The 16,056-nt window shown below is 46.0% G+C and overlaps 1 protein-coding gene across 1 annotated transcript in view; it reads right to left on the reverse strand.

Annotated features, from left to right (window-relative positions):
• Window positions 1–16,056, reverse strand: part of LOC121565204 (pleckstrin homology-like domain family B member 1) — a 126,942-nt gene that overhangs the window by 53,236 nt on the left and 57,650 nt on the right. The window contains exon 5 of the mRNA XM_045213544.1: window positions 1,245–1,370. Within this exon, the coding sequence (XP_045069479.1) occupies window positions 1,245–1,370 (126 nt within the window). The remainder of the gene's footprint in view (window positions 1–1,244; window positions 1,371–16,056) is intronic.

Raw genomic sequence — 16,056 nt, forward strand, 5'->3', positions numbered from 1 at the left:
CCAAGCTGCTTGGCGATGGTCTTGTAGCCCATTCCAGCCTTGTGTAGATTTACAATCTTGTCCCTGACATCCTTGGAGAGGTCTTTGGTCTTGGCCATGGTGGAGAGTTTGGAATCTGATTGATTGATTGCTTCTGTGGACAGGTGTCTTTTATACAGGTAACAAGCTGAGATTAGGAGCACTCCCTTTAAGAGTGTGCTCCTAATCTCAGCTCATTACCTGTATAAAAGACACCTGGGTGCCAGAAATCTTTCTGATTGAGAGGGGGTCAAATACTTATTTCCCTCATTAAAATGCAAATCAATTTATAACATTTTTGACGTGTTTTTCTGGATTTTTTTGTTGTTATTCTGTCTCTCACTGTTCAAATAAACCTACCATTAAAATTATAGACTGATAATTTATTTGTCAGTGGGCAAACGTACAAAATCAGCAGGGGATCAAATACTTTTTTCCCTCACTTTATGTATATGCGCTATACTTATCACCAGTGGCACGTCGTCAACGCGCAAAAAAATAAGGAAATAACAAGATGCTGGGACAGATCCCCCAAAGGCGGCCAAGAAGGGGAAACACACTCCACTATGTCTGCGATAGGACAGGGCAGAGCTAGGCAGCTGAACACTTCTGCCTAGAGACCCAGAGAGGAATGAGATGCTCATAAAACATGCATGGTGTGAAACCAGGGCCAGCAGGCCTAGGCAGCCAGGGTTCTGTTGCACCCTGTCTCCACCCAGGCCGGAAATGGAAAGGCAATAGGGGGCCTTCTGTGGCGTGTGGAACTCAGCACCTATAAGGGAGCTGCCTCCTTAGTAACCACTCCACTGTAGACATCTGAACCATTCATCTGTGTGGCGACACAGAAACAAGGACCTTGGTGGAGGAAGTGTAGCCCTGTTTATTCAGTGTCTTTTCAATTGACCGGATATTCAAAATGTCTTTCAAATACCTTGCTTTTAACCCTTTGCATACCTTTAGATTTACCCCAGTAGTTTATATTCAGTGTGTTCATTGTACTCCAACGTTGGTTGCCATTAGCTGACATCAGCCATGTATTCTGAGTATTATGCAAGCTTTGTATTTGAGAGGGTTCAAGTGAAGTGCTCACAAAATGTGTCTTGTAACATCCAGACAGACGTCTACATTTGATTTTCTGCTTATTTGTTTAGCAATTTTTTTGGCATGATTACTTCATACAACGGTAGGGCCTATACCTTGAGTGTGTCATGACAGTGCTGTATTACCTGAGTGGATTCTGTAGTTCCCACCGGAGCCCTTGCGTCCCTCTGGCATCATGCTCTTCATCCTGTACGCCTCCTCTGGGTGGTTGAAGCGGAAAAAGGCAGACTGGCCAAAACACAGCATACAGCCTGTAAAAGAAAACATGGGAGGTTGAGAAAGCAGCATTTGTAAGGGAGGTGGTTTATTGAACCATGCTTGTGTGATGAGTAACCTTGCCTAAGACCTAAAGACTTGCATTAACTCCCCAAGGCCAGGCTTGTCACATTGATATCTGTCATCTGTATCTGCAGTTCATCAGCTTTAGCTTCAACTGATGTTGCCTCTGTAAAATGAGTGAAACACATCCAATATAAGTCTGGACAGTGTTACTGGAAATATACTTGATATCTTTTCATCAACAGTTATTACAAGTCACTGGGGTTTGGCAGCTTGATAAGGTGGTGAGGGGTTTGATAGACATTGAGTAACAACAGGATATGAAAAGGCAGGCATAGCCTGTAACTCACTTCTATGTAAGCAGAGAACATTGCCTTGTGAGTGAACAGACCATAGATTTAGTTTTATCTCTATGGAAAAGACTCCCTATGCTGGTAGTGCCTATTCTGATCGACTTACAGCCTTGTTTGAAAAATCTAAAACAATCTAATTCAGTCCTGTATGCTACTAAATAAAAGCAATCAGGAGAAAGCGATGATTGCTACTGTACTGTCCAAATATAGTCCCATTATACAGTGAATAGCTGAAAATATATTTTAGATTTAGGTAAATAGGGGGTGGTCTGTTAACTGATATCTGTCATCAGCAACCAGAGAACCTGTGGGTAAAAAGGCTTTCATGGAAAAATTTCAATCAGAGCACCATCACTGTGGGTGCGATCCAGATGCACCCTATTCCCTTTACAGCGCACTACTTTTGACCAGGGCCCATAGGGTAGTAGTGCAGTATATAGGGAATAGGATTTCATTTGGGACGCATGCAGTGTGTACAATGCAGATGCCTTTTTATTCCATGGAAGTGGGGAAGAACAGTTGATTACTTCACAGGTTCTGACAGGACAGCCAGTGATTAGGACACAAACACAGGCACAGCTGAATTACCGTGGTAACTATCACATCAGTGTAGGGAGATGAGATGACGTCAATGCAGCGGGGCAGCAGAGAACGTGTTTTTTTTCTGAGTCGACAGTGAAAACCTGGTAAACATTAGCTTTAATCTTTCGACATAAAGTGAAAATTCGACGAAAAGTTACATACCCATTTCTATTTTATATGATGTTTATTTCCACATTTGATAATAAAGTATACAGTGGGGAAAAAAAGTATTTAGTCAGCCACCAATTGTGCAAGTTCTGCCACTTAAAAAGATGAGAGAGGCCTGTAATTTTCATCATAGGTACACGTCAACTATGACAGACAAATTGAGAAGAAAATATCCAGAAAATCACATTGTAGGATTTTTTATGAATTTTATTTGCAAATTATGGTGGAAAATAAGTATTTGGTCACCTACAAACAAGCAAGATTTCTGGCTCTCACAGACCTGTAACTTCTTCTTTAAGAGGCTCCTCTGTCCTCCACTCGTTACCTGTATTAATGGCACCTGTTTGAACTTGATATCAGTATAAAAGACACCTGTCCACAACCTCAAACAGTCACACTCCAAACTCCACTATGGCCAAGACCAAAGAGCTGTCAAAGGACACCAGAAACAAAATTGTAGACCTGCACCAGGCTGGGAAGACTGAATCTGCAATAGGTAAGCAGCTTGGTTTGAAGAAATCAACTGTGGGAGCAATTATTAGGAAATGGAAGACATACAAGACCACTGATAATCTCCCTCGATCTGGGGCTCCACGCAAGATCTCACCCCGTGGGGTCAAAATTATCACAAGAACGGTGAGCAAAAATCCCAGAACCACACGGGGGGACCTAGTGAATGACCTGCAGAGAGCTGGTACCAAAGTAACAAAGCCTACCATCAGTAACACACTACGCCGCCAGGGACTCAAATCCTGCAGTGCCAGACATGTCCCCCTGCTTAAGCCAGTACATGTCCAGGCCCGTCTGAAGTTTGCTAGAGTGCATTTGGATGATCCAGAAGAGGATTGGGAGAATGTCATATGGTCAGATGAAACCAAAATATAACTTTTTGGTAAAAACTCAACTCGTCGTGTTTGGAGGACAAAGAATGCTGAGTTGCATCCAAAGAACACCATACCTACTGTGAAGCATGGGGGTGGAAACATCATCCTTTGGGGCTGTTTTTCTGCAAAGGGACCAGGACGACTGATCCGTGTAAAGGAAAGAATGAATGGGGCCATGTATCGTGAGATTTTTAGTGAAAACCTCCTTCCATCAGCAAGGGCATTGAAGATGAAACGTGGCTGGGTCTTTCAGCATGACAATGATCCCAAACACACCGCCCGGGCAACGAAGGAGTGGCTTCGTAAGAAGCATTTCAAGGTCCTGGAGTGGCCTAGCCAGTCTCCAGATCTCAACCCCATAGAAAATCTTTGGAGTGAGTTGAAAGTCCGTGTTGTCCAGCGACAGCCCCAAAACATCACTGCTCTAGAGGAGATCTGCATGGAGGAATGGGCCAAAATACCAGCAATAGTGTGTGAAAACCTTGTGAAGACTTACAGAAAACGTTTGACCTGTGTCATTGCCAACAAAGGGTATATAACAAAGTATTGAGAAACTTTTGTTATTGACCAAATACTTATTTCCCACCATAATTTGCAAATAAATTCATTAAAAATCCTACAATGTGATTTCTGGATTTCTTTTCTCTCATTTTGTCTGTCATAGTTGACGTGTACCTATGATGAAAATTACAGGCCTCTCTCATCTTTTTAAGTGGGAGAACTTGCACAATTGGTGGCTGACTAAATACTTTTTTTCCCCACTGTATGAAACGAACATCTCTGGGGAGTCAAGAGGGGAAGCTAACATAAAAACAAGTGTCATAACACAAGGTGATGTGATGGGTAGTACTGAGACGTACTACATTTTATAACAATTTTATTTACGATTTTAGTGGAGAGCGCCACATCAGCAGAATATCTGTCTGTACACGCTCTCTGTTCTTCTTCAGCAGATAGAGATTGTGCGTTTGGCAGGCCTGAGTCACAGCCAAGGAGAACAGAGGCATGGCTTTGACATGCATTAACACATTTGTGACAAAACTCAATCACGCCCAGTGTCAGACCCACCCTTCAAATGACATAGCCTCGGGGCTACAGCCATCACACACCGTAAGCCAACTCAACCTTACAACTCACTGGCTATTCAGAGAGCACACACGCACTGTACAGGCTTGATCCAAAGTAGTAATAGCTTGCATAAAACTATGTTGCACACCATGCCATCATGGTCATATAATAGCAGTAAAACATGCACTATTATGTGTGATTGTAATTACTACTTGTATGTGGTTGTATCTGACACCACAAATGAAGTTCCCTAGGAAAAAATAAAGTATTTAAAAGCATGTAGTCTGAGCAGAATGCAGATACGAACTGTGAATGCAGAACTGTATGGGTCACCCACAGCAGTATAATACTGTCAGGCTAACATGGCCTTGTTTACTGTACCCACTACAGCTGTACAACATATACAGGCAGTGGACGAATAAGCATTATGCATGATTTCTGATGTTAGCAGAAGAAGACTGGTTCTCCTGTTGTTTTCATCACAAGCTGCCCTTGCCGTTCACTGACTGTATGTCTCTGCTCTGCTCTTTATCGTTTCCTGATCCGTAGGACCCCGTGTGCCTCTCTCTCTCTGTCTGGGGCTTCCGGGTGAGGGTTAACTAAAAGTGCCTGCTGCACCAGAAAGTGCACACACACACAGGTCCAGGGCAGAGGGGCAGCGGAGCCTCATCCTGCTGCCTCCACAGCTGAGCAGTGACATGACAGACCATCAGGGATCAGACAGGCAGGATGAGTCAGCAAACCACACAAAGAGCTGCTCGCTCACACCATTTCCAAACTATAGCACTCTGTGTGTGTGTGTGTGTGTTTGTGTGTGTGTGTGTGTGTGTGCTCATAAGCCCATAACCAGGAGTGGACAACAGAGTGAGACAACACACTAGACAAGCACAGGCATCAAACTGGGTCTGAGTCAACGACACGACAAGTTTAAGAATTTCCAATCTCTCTCAACTAACTTTTGAATAGCTACCTAGTGCGAACCTTGAAGTATGGCTCATAAGATTAATGCATTTTTTATAGTTTTTCTTTCCTCAGGGGCAGAGGCAGGAGAGCAAAACCAAACATCCAGCCATGGACTGGTGGTTGATCAATATCAATGCAAGGAAAATATAGTGAAATAACCATATGACTTGTTGTGTGAGACAATACAGTACAGACAATATAAAATTGATGACAAAATAATTCCTTCGATACAACAGCTGCATACATGTCTAGTCAGTAGCCACCCATAGTGACAAGACAGGGTCATTCTCTGTGAACCACATAAGTGAACCACATCAATGCCAATTAAGACTCATCAATTCAGCCATTAGAGACGTACTTATATTGATGGATCCCTTGGCATAGGGAAACACTAAACAACAGTATGTGACTATAGGTTTACAGAGTGCTGAGATGTGAGGCGTTTATTTAGGTCCTGAAATGATAGTATAGCTCGGCCATGCATCATGTAAACTGTACCTGGTGACAGTGGCCATAAATTAATTTTGGGGAAACAGCTAACTTCCTGCAATTTTACACATGGGGCAAAGATACAAATGTGCAGCGTTATAGCTAATCTCATGCTATTCTACACATTTGGCCAAGAGGCTGAAAGAAAATGTTGCTGTTTTAATGCTAATTTCCTACTATTCTACACATTTTGCCATGAGGCTGAGAGAAGATTTAGCATTTTTAAAGCTTATTAAAGCAAAAATATAGGTGTGTTGACTTTTTGCTCAATCTGATTGGGTGGGCCTGGGCCCATTTAGGCCCACCCGTGCCTTTGCCCAGGGAAATTCCCTGACTGGAATCGTAAATTAGATCCAGCATGCAGGTCTAATCAGAATACGGGACACGTAGAATAGCACGCTGTGATTCTAGTGCCTTGTTTTCATAATGAACTATCTTTCACAATAACAAATAGTAATTGAGTGATTCAATACCATTAGCAAGGTCCCCGGGCAATCACTGTGCTGGAATTTAATAAATATAGCAGTCATTTGTTGCAGCTATAGCTACTGTACAGAGGAATAGATAAATGGAGAATTTGCTTACAGAAATAGAAATGGATTGATGGTGGTAACACATTGAGAATGAATAGCATGAATAATTTGTTGTTGGTTTGGTAGTACAACAGACCAACATACTAAGAAGCGTCCACATTTGCAGTTTGCATCTTGTCATCAGACTTACCTGGATGTGAACATTTGTCTGGAGACTGGAGGCTTCCATACTTGACTTACTCTCTTCATTCACAATTTGTCTGTATTAAGAGTAGGGCCCAGAGTATTTCCAGACCATGTGACCTGACCAGGGAAAACTCAGGGCACTAAGTTATGAGCAGCCTACTAAGACCGGAGTATAAATTGTTGATTTGATAAGCAACTGTGTGGATGTTGCTAATATTTTGGCATCACAACATTGAAGTGTGAGAGGCCTCAAATTCTTTGGTGAACTAATAATTCTCCCCTTTGTAAAAAACCCTCATGGTGTGAGCTCCTCACTGCAGCACCTTCCTTCACCTCTATGCCCTCTTCATGCTGTCCCACAATGCCTTGGTCTAGGGGTTCCTCCTCAGCTTATCTCTACTGAGACAGAACTGTTGGGCAAATGATAGTCCGCTGTCTTTTAACCAGACCACAATTATACCAAATCAGACTACAGAGATACCTAACCCAACTCACTAGGTGGTCCGTGGAGACCTCCACTAGGGCACTTCCTTAACCTTGTAGGGGTCACATTCTCATTGGACATTCCCTAGTCAATCACCTTTGGTTAATCATAGGAGAGGACAGAGTATAGGTAGCGAGGGCACTAAACCCATGACAGGGTTGTAGAATAGATCCTTGGGTGATCATGTTCCCCTATAGGGTTCTCCACTCCAGGGTGGACAGGCCATCTGGTATTTCTGGCAAATGCCAGATGGGCTGGTCCATTTTTAGACCAGTCTGTAATGAATACTCGGACAGAGTGGTAAGATCCAATCGCAGAATAGCAATGCTTTATTAGAGTACAGACAAGGGAATAGCTTAATCGTGGTCGGGCGGGCTGTGGTCAAAACCGGGCCAGGTATAGACAGGCAGAGGTACCAATGGAGCGGGCTTAGTCGTAGTCGAGGGCACAGGCACAGGATCAGAGGACGGTAATCACTGGGGTAGACAAGCAGAGGATTAAGCAATACGGGGAGTCAAACAACAAGGCACAGGTCGGATACACGGGTAATCAAAAACAACAAACTCTCTCTCTCTCTCGGAACAAAACGCTTAGCAAGTCACAAAGGAACAATACCTCGCACCGACTGAACTTCTGAGCACACCTTATATCCTGCCCTAATTACGGACAGGTGTGCTCAGAACTCAGGTGAACCAGATCGAGTCTGATGACTCCCCCTCTCTGTAGATCGGGGAAGTGTCAGACTCTGTCTAGACCCAGCCAACCCCCGATCCCTTACAGTATCCCCCTCCCCAGGGCCGGCTCCTGACGGCCTTCTACCTCTACCGGGTGGTCTTCCTCTGGGTCGGGGTCCGGGATGATCTGGGTGTTCAGCGTGGAAAGTGGCCTTGAGAGCGGGGTCTAGTATGTCCTTAGCAGGGACCCAGGACCGTTCCTCAGGTCCATATCCCTCCCAGTCCACGAGATATTCGATGCCCCCTCGTCTCCGTCTTGACTCCAGTATCTCGTGGACTGTATAGGTGGTGTCCTGTTCATCTTCCAAAGGTGGTGTAGTAGGTTGTTGAGCGATTGGTGGGTACATCGGGCTATAATGGACAGGTTTCAACAGGGAGACGTGGAACATAGGATTTATCCCGTAGTGTCGAGGGAGTAACAGACAGTAGGTGACAGGGTTAATACGTCTCTGTACCTTGAAAGGACCAATGTACCTGGGTTGGAGCTTCTTGCAGCTCCGTCGGAACCGCAGGTCTCGGGTAGACAGCCACACTCGTTGCCCGGGTTGATAAGTGGGAGTAGGTCTCCGGCGTCGGTCGGCGTAGGTCTTTTGCTGTTGTGAGGCTTGACTGAGATGTTGATGGGCCGTCTCCCAGACCTGCGCACTCCGACGGAACCACTCGTCCACCGCCGGTACCATCCCTGATGCGGTATCCCACGGGAACAGGGGTGGTTGATACCCTAGAACACACTGGAAGGGCGTTAGGCGTAGGGAGGTGTGAATGAGTGAGTTCTGAGCATACTCTACCCAAGGAAGGAATCGGCTCCACTCTTGCGGCTGCCGCGAACATTGTTGCCGTAGATATTTCCCAATTTCCTGGTTGAGCCGTTCTGTCTGCCCATTGGCCTGGGGATGATATCCGGAGGTTAGGCTAACCGAGATGCCCAAGCGTTCGCAGAAGGCCTTCCATACCCAGGATATAAAACTGGGGTCCCCGGTCGGAAACAATATCCTCCGGGACACCAAACTGCCGGAACACCTGGGTAAACATAGTCTCAGCCATCTGAGTGGCGTTAGGCAAACGGGTCATGGGTACTAACCGGCACATCTTGGAGAAACGATCGATGACCACGAGAATTACAGTATGGCCCTCTGATTCTGGTAGGTCGGTAACAAAGTCCATGGCAATGTGCGACCAGGGTCGTTGAGGAGTTGGCAATGGCATCAGCTTACCCTCCGGTAGTGCACGAGGTACCTTGGACTGAGCACACACTGGACAGGATAAGACATAGTCTCTGACGTCATCTGTGAGGGAATCCCACCAGTATTTTCGGCTGATGAGTCGTGCAGTTCGAGTGATTCCGGGATGACCAGATCCCAGCGACGTGTGGCACCATTCCATCAGTTGAGGTCGAAGCGGAGCTGGTACAAACACCTTTGACTCCGGGGTTTCGGGAGGGGCTGGTTCCGATTGTAGGCTCTCCTGAATAGTGTCATCGATAGCCCACCTCACAGGACCAGCACGGCAACTCCTGGGGAGGATAGGTTCTGGTTCCACGGGTCTTTCCGCGCGCTCGAACTGTCGGGAAAGCGCGTCCGCCTTACCATTCTTGGACCCGGGGATATAAGAGACAGTGAATCGGAAACGGTTGAAGAATAAAGACCACCTTGCCTGTCGGGAGTTCAGTCGTTTAGCACTGTGAAGATACTCCAGGTTGCGGTGGTCCGTGAGCACTTGGAACGGATGCTCTGCTCCCTCCAACCAATGTCTCCACTCCTCCAGTGCTAACTTCACCACCAGTAGTTCACGATTACCCACGTCGTAGTTCTGCTCGGCCGAATTTAGTTTCTTTGAAAAGAAAGCACAGGGTCGTGATTTAGGTGGCTCACCTTGGCGTTGGGATAACACGGCTCCCACTCCAACCTCCAAGGCGTCCACTTCCACGATAAACGGCAAGGTAGGGTCCGGCTGACATAGAATGGGAGCGGTGGTAAAGCGTTGCTTCAACGTTTCAAACGCACGCACTGCCCCCTCCGTCCAGTTCAGACCGCGACCCTTGTAGCTGGTCATCGCCGACAGGGGAGCTGCGGTGGTGCTGAAATTACGCACGAACCGTCTATAGTAATTGGCAAACCCCATGAATCTCTGGAGCTCTTTCACCGTCTGGGGTTGAGGCCAATCTTGTACCGCTTGTACCTTGGATGCATCCAGTTTAACCCCGTCGGGAGTGAGTATGGCCCCAAGGAAGGACATCGTGGTGACATGGAATTCACTCTTTTCTGCCTTAACGAACAGAGAGTGGTGTAGGAGCCGATCTAGAACCTGTCGTACATGGGACACATGTTCACTCAGAGAGTTAGAATAGATTAGGATGTCATCAATGTACACTATCACAAAGCGATCAATCATGTCCCTGAAAATGTCATTCATGAACGCCTGGAATACTGAGGGCGCGTTGGTAAGTCCATAGGGCATGACACAATATTCATAGTGTCCTCGATGTGTGATGAAGGCGGTCTTCCATTCATCCCCTTCTCTAATGCGTACCAGATTGTACGCACTCCTGAGGTCCAGTTTACTGTAGATAGAGGCCTGCCCCACCTGCTCAAGGGCTGCTGGGATCAAAGGAAGAGGGTAACGATTTTTTATGGTAATATCGTTCAAACCTCGATAGTCTATACAAGGACGCAGTCCGCCATCCTTTTTCTTCACGAAGAAAAAACTGGATGCGGCGGGAGACGTAGATGGACGAATGGCCCCTTGCTGTAGCGCCTCATCAACATACTTGCTCATCGATTCTCGTTCCGGCTGTGACAACGGGTAGATTCTTCCACGAGGAGGTGTAGCCCCGGATAGCAGATCAATCGCACAGTCCCAGGCCCGATGAGGTGGTAATACGGTAGCCCTCTCCTTGGAGAACACCTGCGCGTAATCCTGGTATTCTGTTGGCACAACAGTAGACACCGCACCCTGCGCATCCTCCACAGTAGACGTTTTGCAAGGTAACTTGAGGCACTCGGCCCTACATACCTCACTCCAAGCTGTGATATCGCCAGATTTCCAGGAGATGACCGGATCATGGGTGACGAGCCAGGGGTGGCCGAGAACTAGCGGCTCCCGTGGAGCGGAGATGACGAACAAAATGATGTCCTCATGGTGTATGGAGCCCACTTGTAACTTGATTACCTCAGTACGGTGCGTAATGAACCCCGTGCCCATGGGCTCACCGTCTAGCGCGTTGACTCGCAGGGGAGGTTGAATTGGGATAAGTTGAACTCCCAATTCCTCAGCGAGACCCATATCCAGAAAACTGGCAGCCGCTCCGGAATCAATAAGACCCTCCAACCTGCGCACTTTCTCTCCGACCGATAAGGTAACTGGCACATACATTTGTTTAGAGGTAATGTTGAACACTTGAGTCTCACTCACCGGTTTGGCAGTTCCGAGGCGATATCCTGGGTTACGGTTTGGGCGTACCGGACATTGACGAACGAAATGACCCGACTGACCACAATACAGGCATAGTCCGTCTTGCCGACGTTGTTGTCTCACCGAATCTTGTAGGGGTGACCGTCCCAGTTGCATAGGTTCCTCCTCAGATTCTCTCCTCCGCTCTGTCGATTGCGTAGGACCAGTGCCCGAGGGCTCCCGGACTGTGGATACCTTATGTTGCACTATCAGATTATCAATAGAGATGGCTATTTTGATAAACTCATGTAGCACAGTGATATCTCCTCGACAAGCCAACTCAGTCTGTACGTCTTTGCTGCTACTGTGCGACGGCCCTGCTGAAGTTCGCATAGTTGGTCTCCCACACTACGCCCAGATACTGGGTGGTCGAACACCTCTTAGAACAGTCTTTTGAACTGAACTTCCGCATTCAACTCGGGGACCTCAGCTGCCCAAAGCGCAGTAGCCCAATCCAGTGCTCCTCCCGTTAGCAGAGAAATCATGAAATCCACCCTGCTACGGTCATCGGGAAACATAGTACGATTATACGACATATACAGGGACGTCTGGAGTAGAAACCCCTGACATTTGCCAGGTTCCCCGTCGTACCTTGTCGGTAGAGAAATCGGAGGTGCATGACGAGGACTGACCGTGCTTGGGGTGGTGCCTTCAGCCGCACCAGCGTTGAGTAGTTGCAGGAGTTCATCCATCCGTTTCTCCTGTATCTCCCATCGCCTCTGTAATTCCGCTGGATCCATGGTATTGGCGAGGTATTCTGTAATGAATACTCGGACAGAGTGGTAAGATCCAATCGCAGAATAGCAATGCTTTATTAGAGTACAGACAAGGGAATAGCTTAATCGTGGTCGGGCGGGCTGTGGTCAAAACCGGGCCAGGCATAGACAGGCAGAGGTACCAATGGAGCGGGCTTAGTCGTAGTCGAGGGCACAGGCACAGGATCAGAGGACGGTAATCACTGGGGTAGACAAGCAGAGGATTAAGCAATACGGGGAGTCAAACAACAAGGCACAGGTCGGATACACGGGTAATCAAAAACAACAAACTCTCTCTCTCTCTCTCTCGGAACAAAACACTTAGCAAGTCACAAAGGAACAATACCTCGCACCGATTGAACTTCTGAGCACACCTTATATCCTGCCCTAATTACGGACAGGTGTGCTCAGAACTCAGGTGAACCAGATCGAGTCTGATGACTCCCCCTCTCTGTAGATCGGGGAAGTGTCAGACTCTGTCTAGACCCAGCCAACCCCCGATCCCTTACACAGTCGGCTTGTCTAACATAGTTTTTTTGTGCAAAATTATCATTATCTGGCTAAGAATGGGCCGGTGTTAGGGCTTCCAGGAAAAAAATGGGCCAGTGTGGAGGCCTCAAGGAAAATAATGGGCCGGTGTGTTAGAAATGCCAGGGACAATTTTTGGTCCCAGTCCGCCACTGCTCCACTCATCGCTCCATATGCTCTCAGCTCTCCCCAGATTTGAAGTGAAGAACCCTTTCACCAGAGACAAGCATCTCAGGGATTCCAGTAAGAGCTGGGATTAAGAGCAATATTTCATAACTCTGTTCAGTAGAAGGCTGAGCTTAAAAAACCTCTGATATCCGTACAGCACCACGAGAGAGAGCGCAACGTTTAATCGAGTTCTTTGCTAAAACAACCTGCCAGTAAAATATGACACGTCGCCATTTTTGTAATATAAATGAATGACGTCATTTGGGAGAGGACATGCTTCAATGGTAAATGAAAAAAACCTTCACAGAATATAATTAATTGGGGCTGTTGGAAGAGAACGGGGGTGGCGGCTGTGCAGCCAAGATCCTCACAGTTAATCAGCGAGATTGATTCTCTCAACGTCGCGAGGCAGAGTTCTCCTTTAACACTCCAATAATGGCAGAACTCATGGGTTCTCATCACAGTGAGTGCACTTTGGGAATGGCTCCAACGTGCATCTTTCATATCTCATATTGGGCTGTCTCTGCAAGTAACCATATTCATGTTATTAAATTACAACAAAAGAGTGAACCATGTAGCCTACTCAAGTAGAAGACTTGATTGAGAGAAGTCAACGGGTGAATTGACATTACTATATTTTCAATATTCTAAACAGAAAATCACAGATAGGGTTGTCTGAGATGAGAGTGGATATGTCTCTATTTCAAGTGCACTTTGACACTACTAGAAGTGGCACCAAAGAGCACAGACCATTATTCCCTGAAAACACTTTGGCATTGGCAGGGATTCAAATCTCCAGGAAATTATAGACCCTGTTCTGCAAGGACAACAGCATCACCTCAAGAAATATTCTTTCATTTAAAAAAATGGTAGACAAAAGAAACCATAGGAGTAGGTTGGGTTGGCATACCTGAGGGGTACTACATTGGTTTATATCACAGTAGTGTAAAATTGAGACCATATTCCCTGGAGTTAAACCCTTGCTCAAACCTTGTCAAGCAACAATATGAAAGCATTTTCATATCATAATTTAAATGTTGTATAGCTAGCCAAAAAGATCTTCATTATTAAGCCATTGGGACCACTGAAAGTGAGCCATTGGGACCACTGAAATAAGATCTATGAAACTGGGCTGAGAGCAAATACTTGGAATTCTGATAACGTGAGGGCATGTATGAAAAATAACGATCAGCTGAAAAGTTTCAGTTGGCTTCAACAAAGAAAGAGTCCCTCTGACCCTCCATCTGTGAGTAACCTGAACTATTATCTCAGGGAAAATTCCAGTTCAGAGAAACTTTTCATTACTTTAAAATTAAACAATAAATCAACTTCTATAAGTGAGACCAAATGTATTTCCCATTCCTTTACTATTAGCTAACTATCATTTAAGCTCACAGGGTTTGACAATTTCACGTTTTACTGTTTCATCATAAATCACAGAAGACCAGACACTAAACCTAGAGTGTCAGACATCTCTAAAGCAGAGGACACACTGGACAAAGGGATGCCAAAAAGTAAGCAAGACAGTTGCCATGGCATTGTTGTGTTTTACTGCTTAAGGAAAGGCCAGACACTTTCAAGCTCACCAGTTAATCACTCAAAGCTTTAGCCAATGCAGAGGCCATAAAGTGCAGTCACACATACCAAGAGATAGAGAGGAGATTCAGAAGAAAGCAGTGGAAGTCCATCTGAGAAGACCAAGTTCTCATATGACCATTCTAACTGAGTTGGCATATCCAACATAACTGAGTTGGTATATCAATACATGTCATAAGTATGATGTCAGCCTACTTTCTAAAGAGGGTATAGGTATCCTATACAGCGATACCCGATGAGAAAGTACATTTTAAGCATGTGACGAATAAAATCAATGATGGTGACAGTTAGTATTTTGGTAAGATACACTGCTGTCAATCCACTTAATTTGGTGCTAAAATAAGTATGACACAGTCAACCACCTACAAATCAAATCAAATCAAATGTGTCACATGCGCCGAATACAACAGTGAAATGCTTACTTACAAGCCCTTAACCAACAATGCAGTTTTAAGAAAAATAAGTGTTAAGTAAAAAATAGATAACTAAAAAATAAAAATCATTAAAGAGCAGCAGTAAAATAACAGGACCCATGCCAAATCTTTTCAGTCTCCCGAGGGGGAATAGGTGTTGTCGTGCCCTCTTCATGACTGTCTTGATGTGTTTGGACCATGATCGTTTGTTGGTGATGTGGACACCAAGGAACTTGAAGCTCTCATCCTGCTCCATTACAGCCCCGTCGATGAGAATGGGGGAGTGCTCGGTCCTCTTTTTCCTGTAGTCCACAATGATCTCCTTTGTCTTGATCACGTTGAGGAAGAGGTTGTTATCCTGGCACCACACGGCCAGGTCTCTGACCTCCTCCCTATAGGCTGTCTCATCGTTGTCAGTGATCAGGCCTACCACTGTTGTGTCGTCGGCAAACTTAATGATGGTGTTGGAGTCGTGCCTGGCCATGCAGTCATGGGTGAACAGAGAGTACAGAGCACGCACCCCTGAGGGGCCCCAGTGTTGAGGATCAGCGTGGCAGATGTGTTGTTACCTACCTTTAACATCTGGGGGCGGCCCGTCAGGAAGTCCAGGATCTAGTTGCAGAGGGAGGTGTTTAGTCCCAGGGTCCTTAGCTTGGTGATGTGCTTTGAGGGCACTATTGTGTTGAACGCTGCGCTGTAGTCAATGAATAGCATTCTCACGTAGGTCTTCCTATTGTTCAGGTGGGAAAGGGCAGTGTGGAGTGCAATAGAGATTGCATCATCTGTGGATCTGTTGGGGCAGTATGCAAATTGGAGTGGGTCTAGGGTTTCTGGGATAATGGTGTTGATGTGAGCTATGACCAGCCTTTCAAAGCACTTCATGGCTACAGACTTGAGTGCTACGGTAGTTGGTAGTCATTTAGGCAGGTTACCTTAGTGTTGTTGGGCACAGGGACTATGGTGGTCTGCTTGAAACATGTTGGTATTACAGACTCAGTCAGGGACAGGTTGAAAATGTCAGTGAAGACACTTGCCAGTTGGTAAGCGCATGCTCAGAGTACACGTCCTGGTAATCCATCTGGCCCTGCGGCCTTGTGAATGTTAACCTGTTTAAAGGTCTTACTCACATCGGCTACGGATAGCGTGATCACACAGTCGTCCTAAATAGCTGATGCTCTCATTAATGGTTCAGTGTTGCTTGCCTCAAAGCGAGCATAGAAGTAATTTAGCTCGTCTGGTAGGCTCGTGTCACTGGGCAGCTCGCGGCTGTGCTTCCCTTTGTAGTCTGTAATAGTTTGAAAGCC

This window comes from Coregonus clupeaformis, chromosome 5, assembly GCF_020615455.1.
Source record: "Coregonus clupeaformis isolate EN_2021a chromosome 5, ASM2061545v1, whole genome shotgun sequence".
NCBI classification, from domain to species: domain Eukaryota; kingdom Metazoa; phylum Chordata; class Actinopteri; order Salmoniformes; family Salmonidae; genus Coregonus; species Coregonus clupeaformis.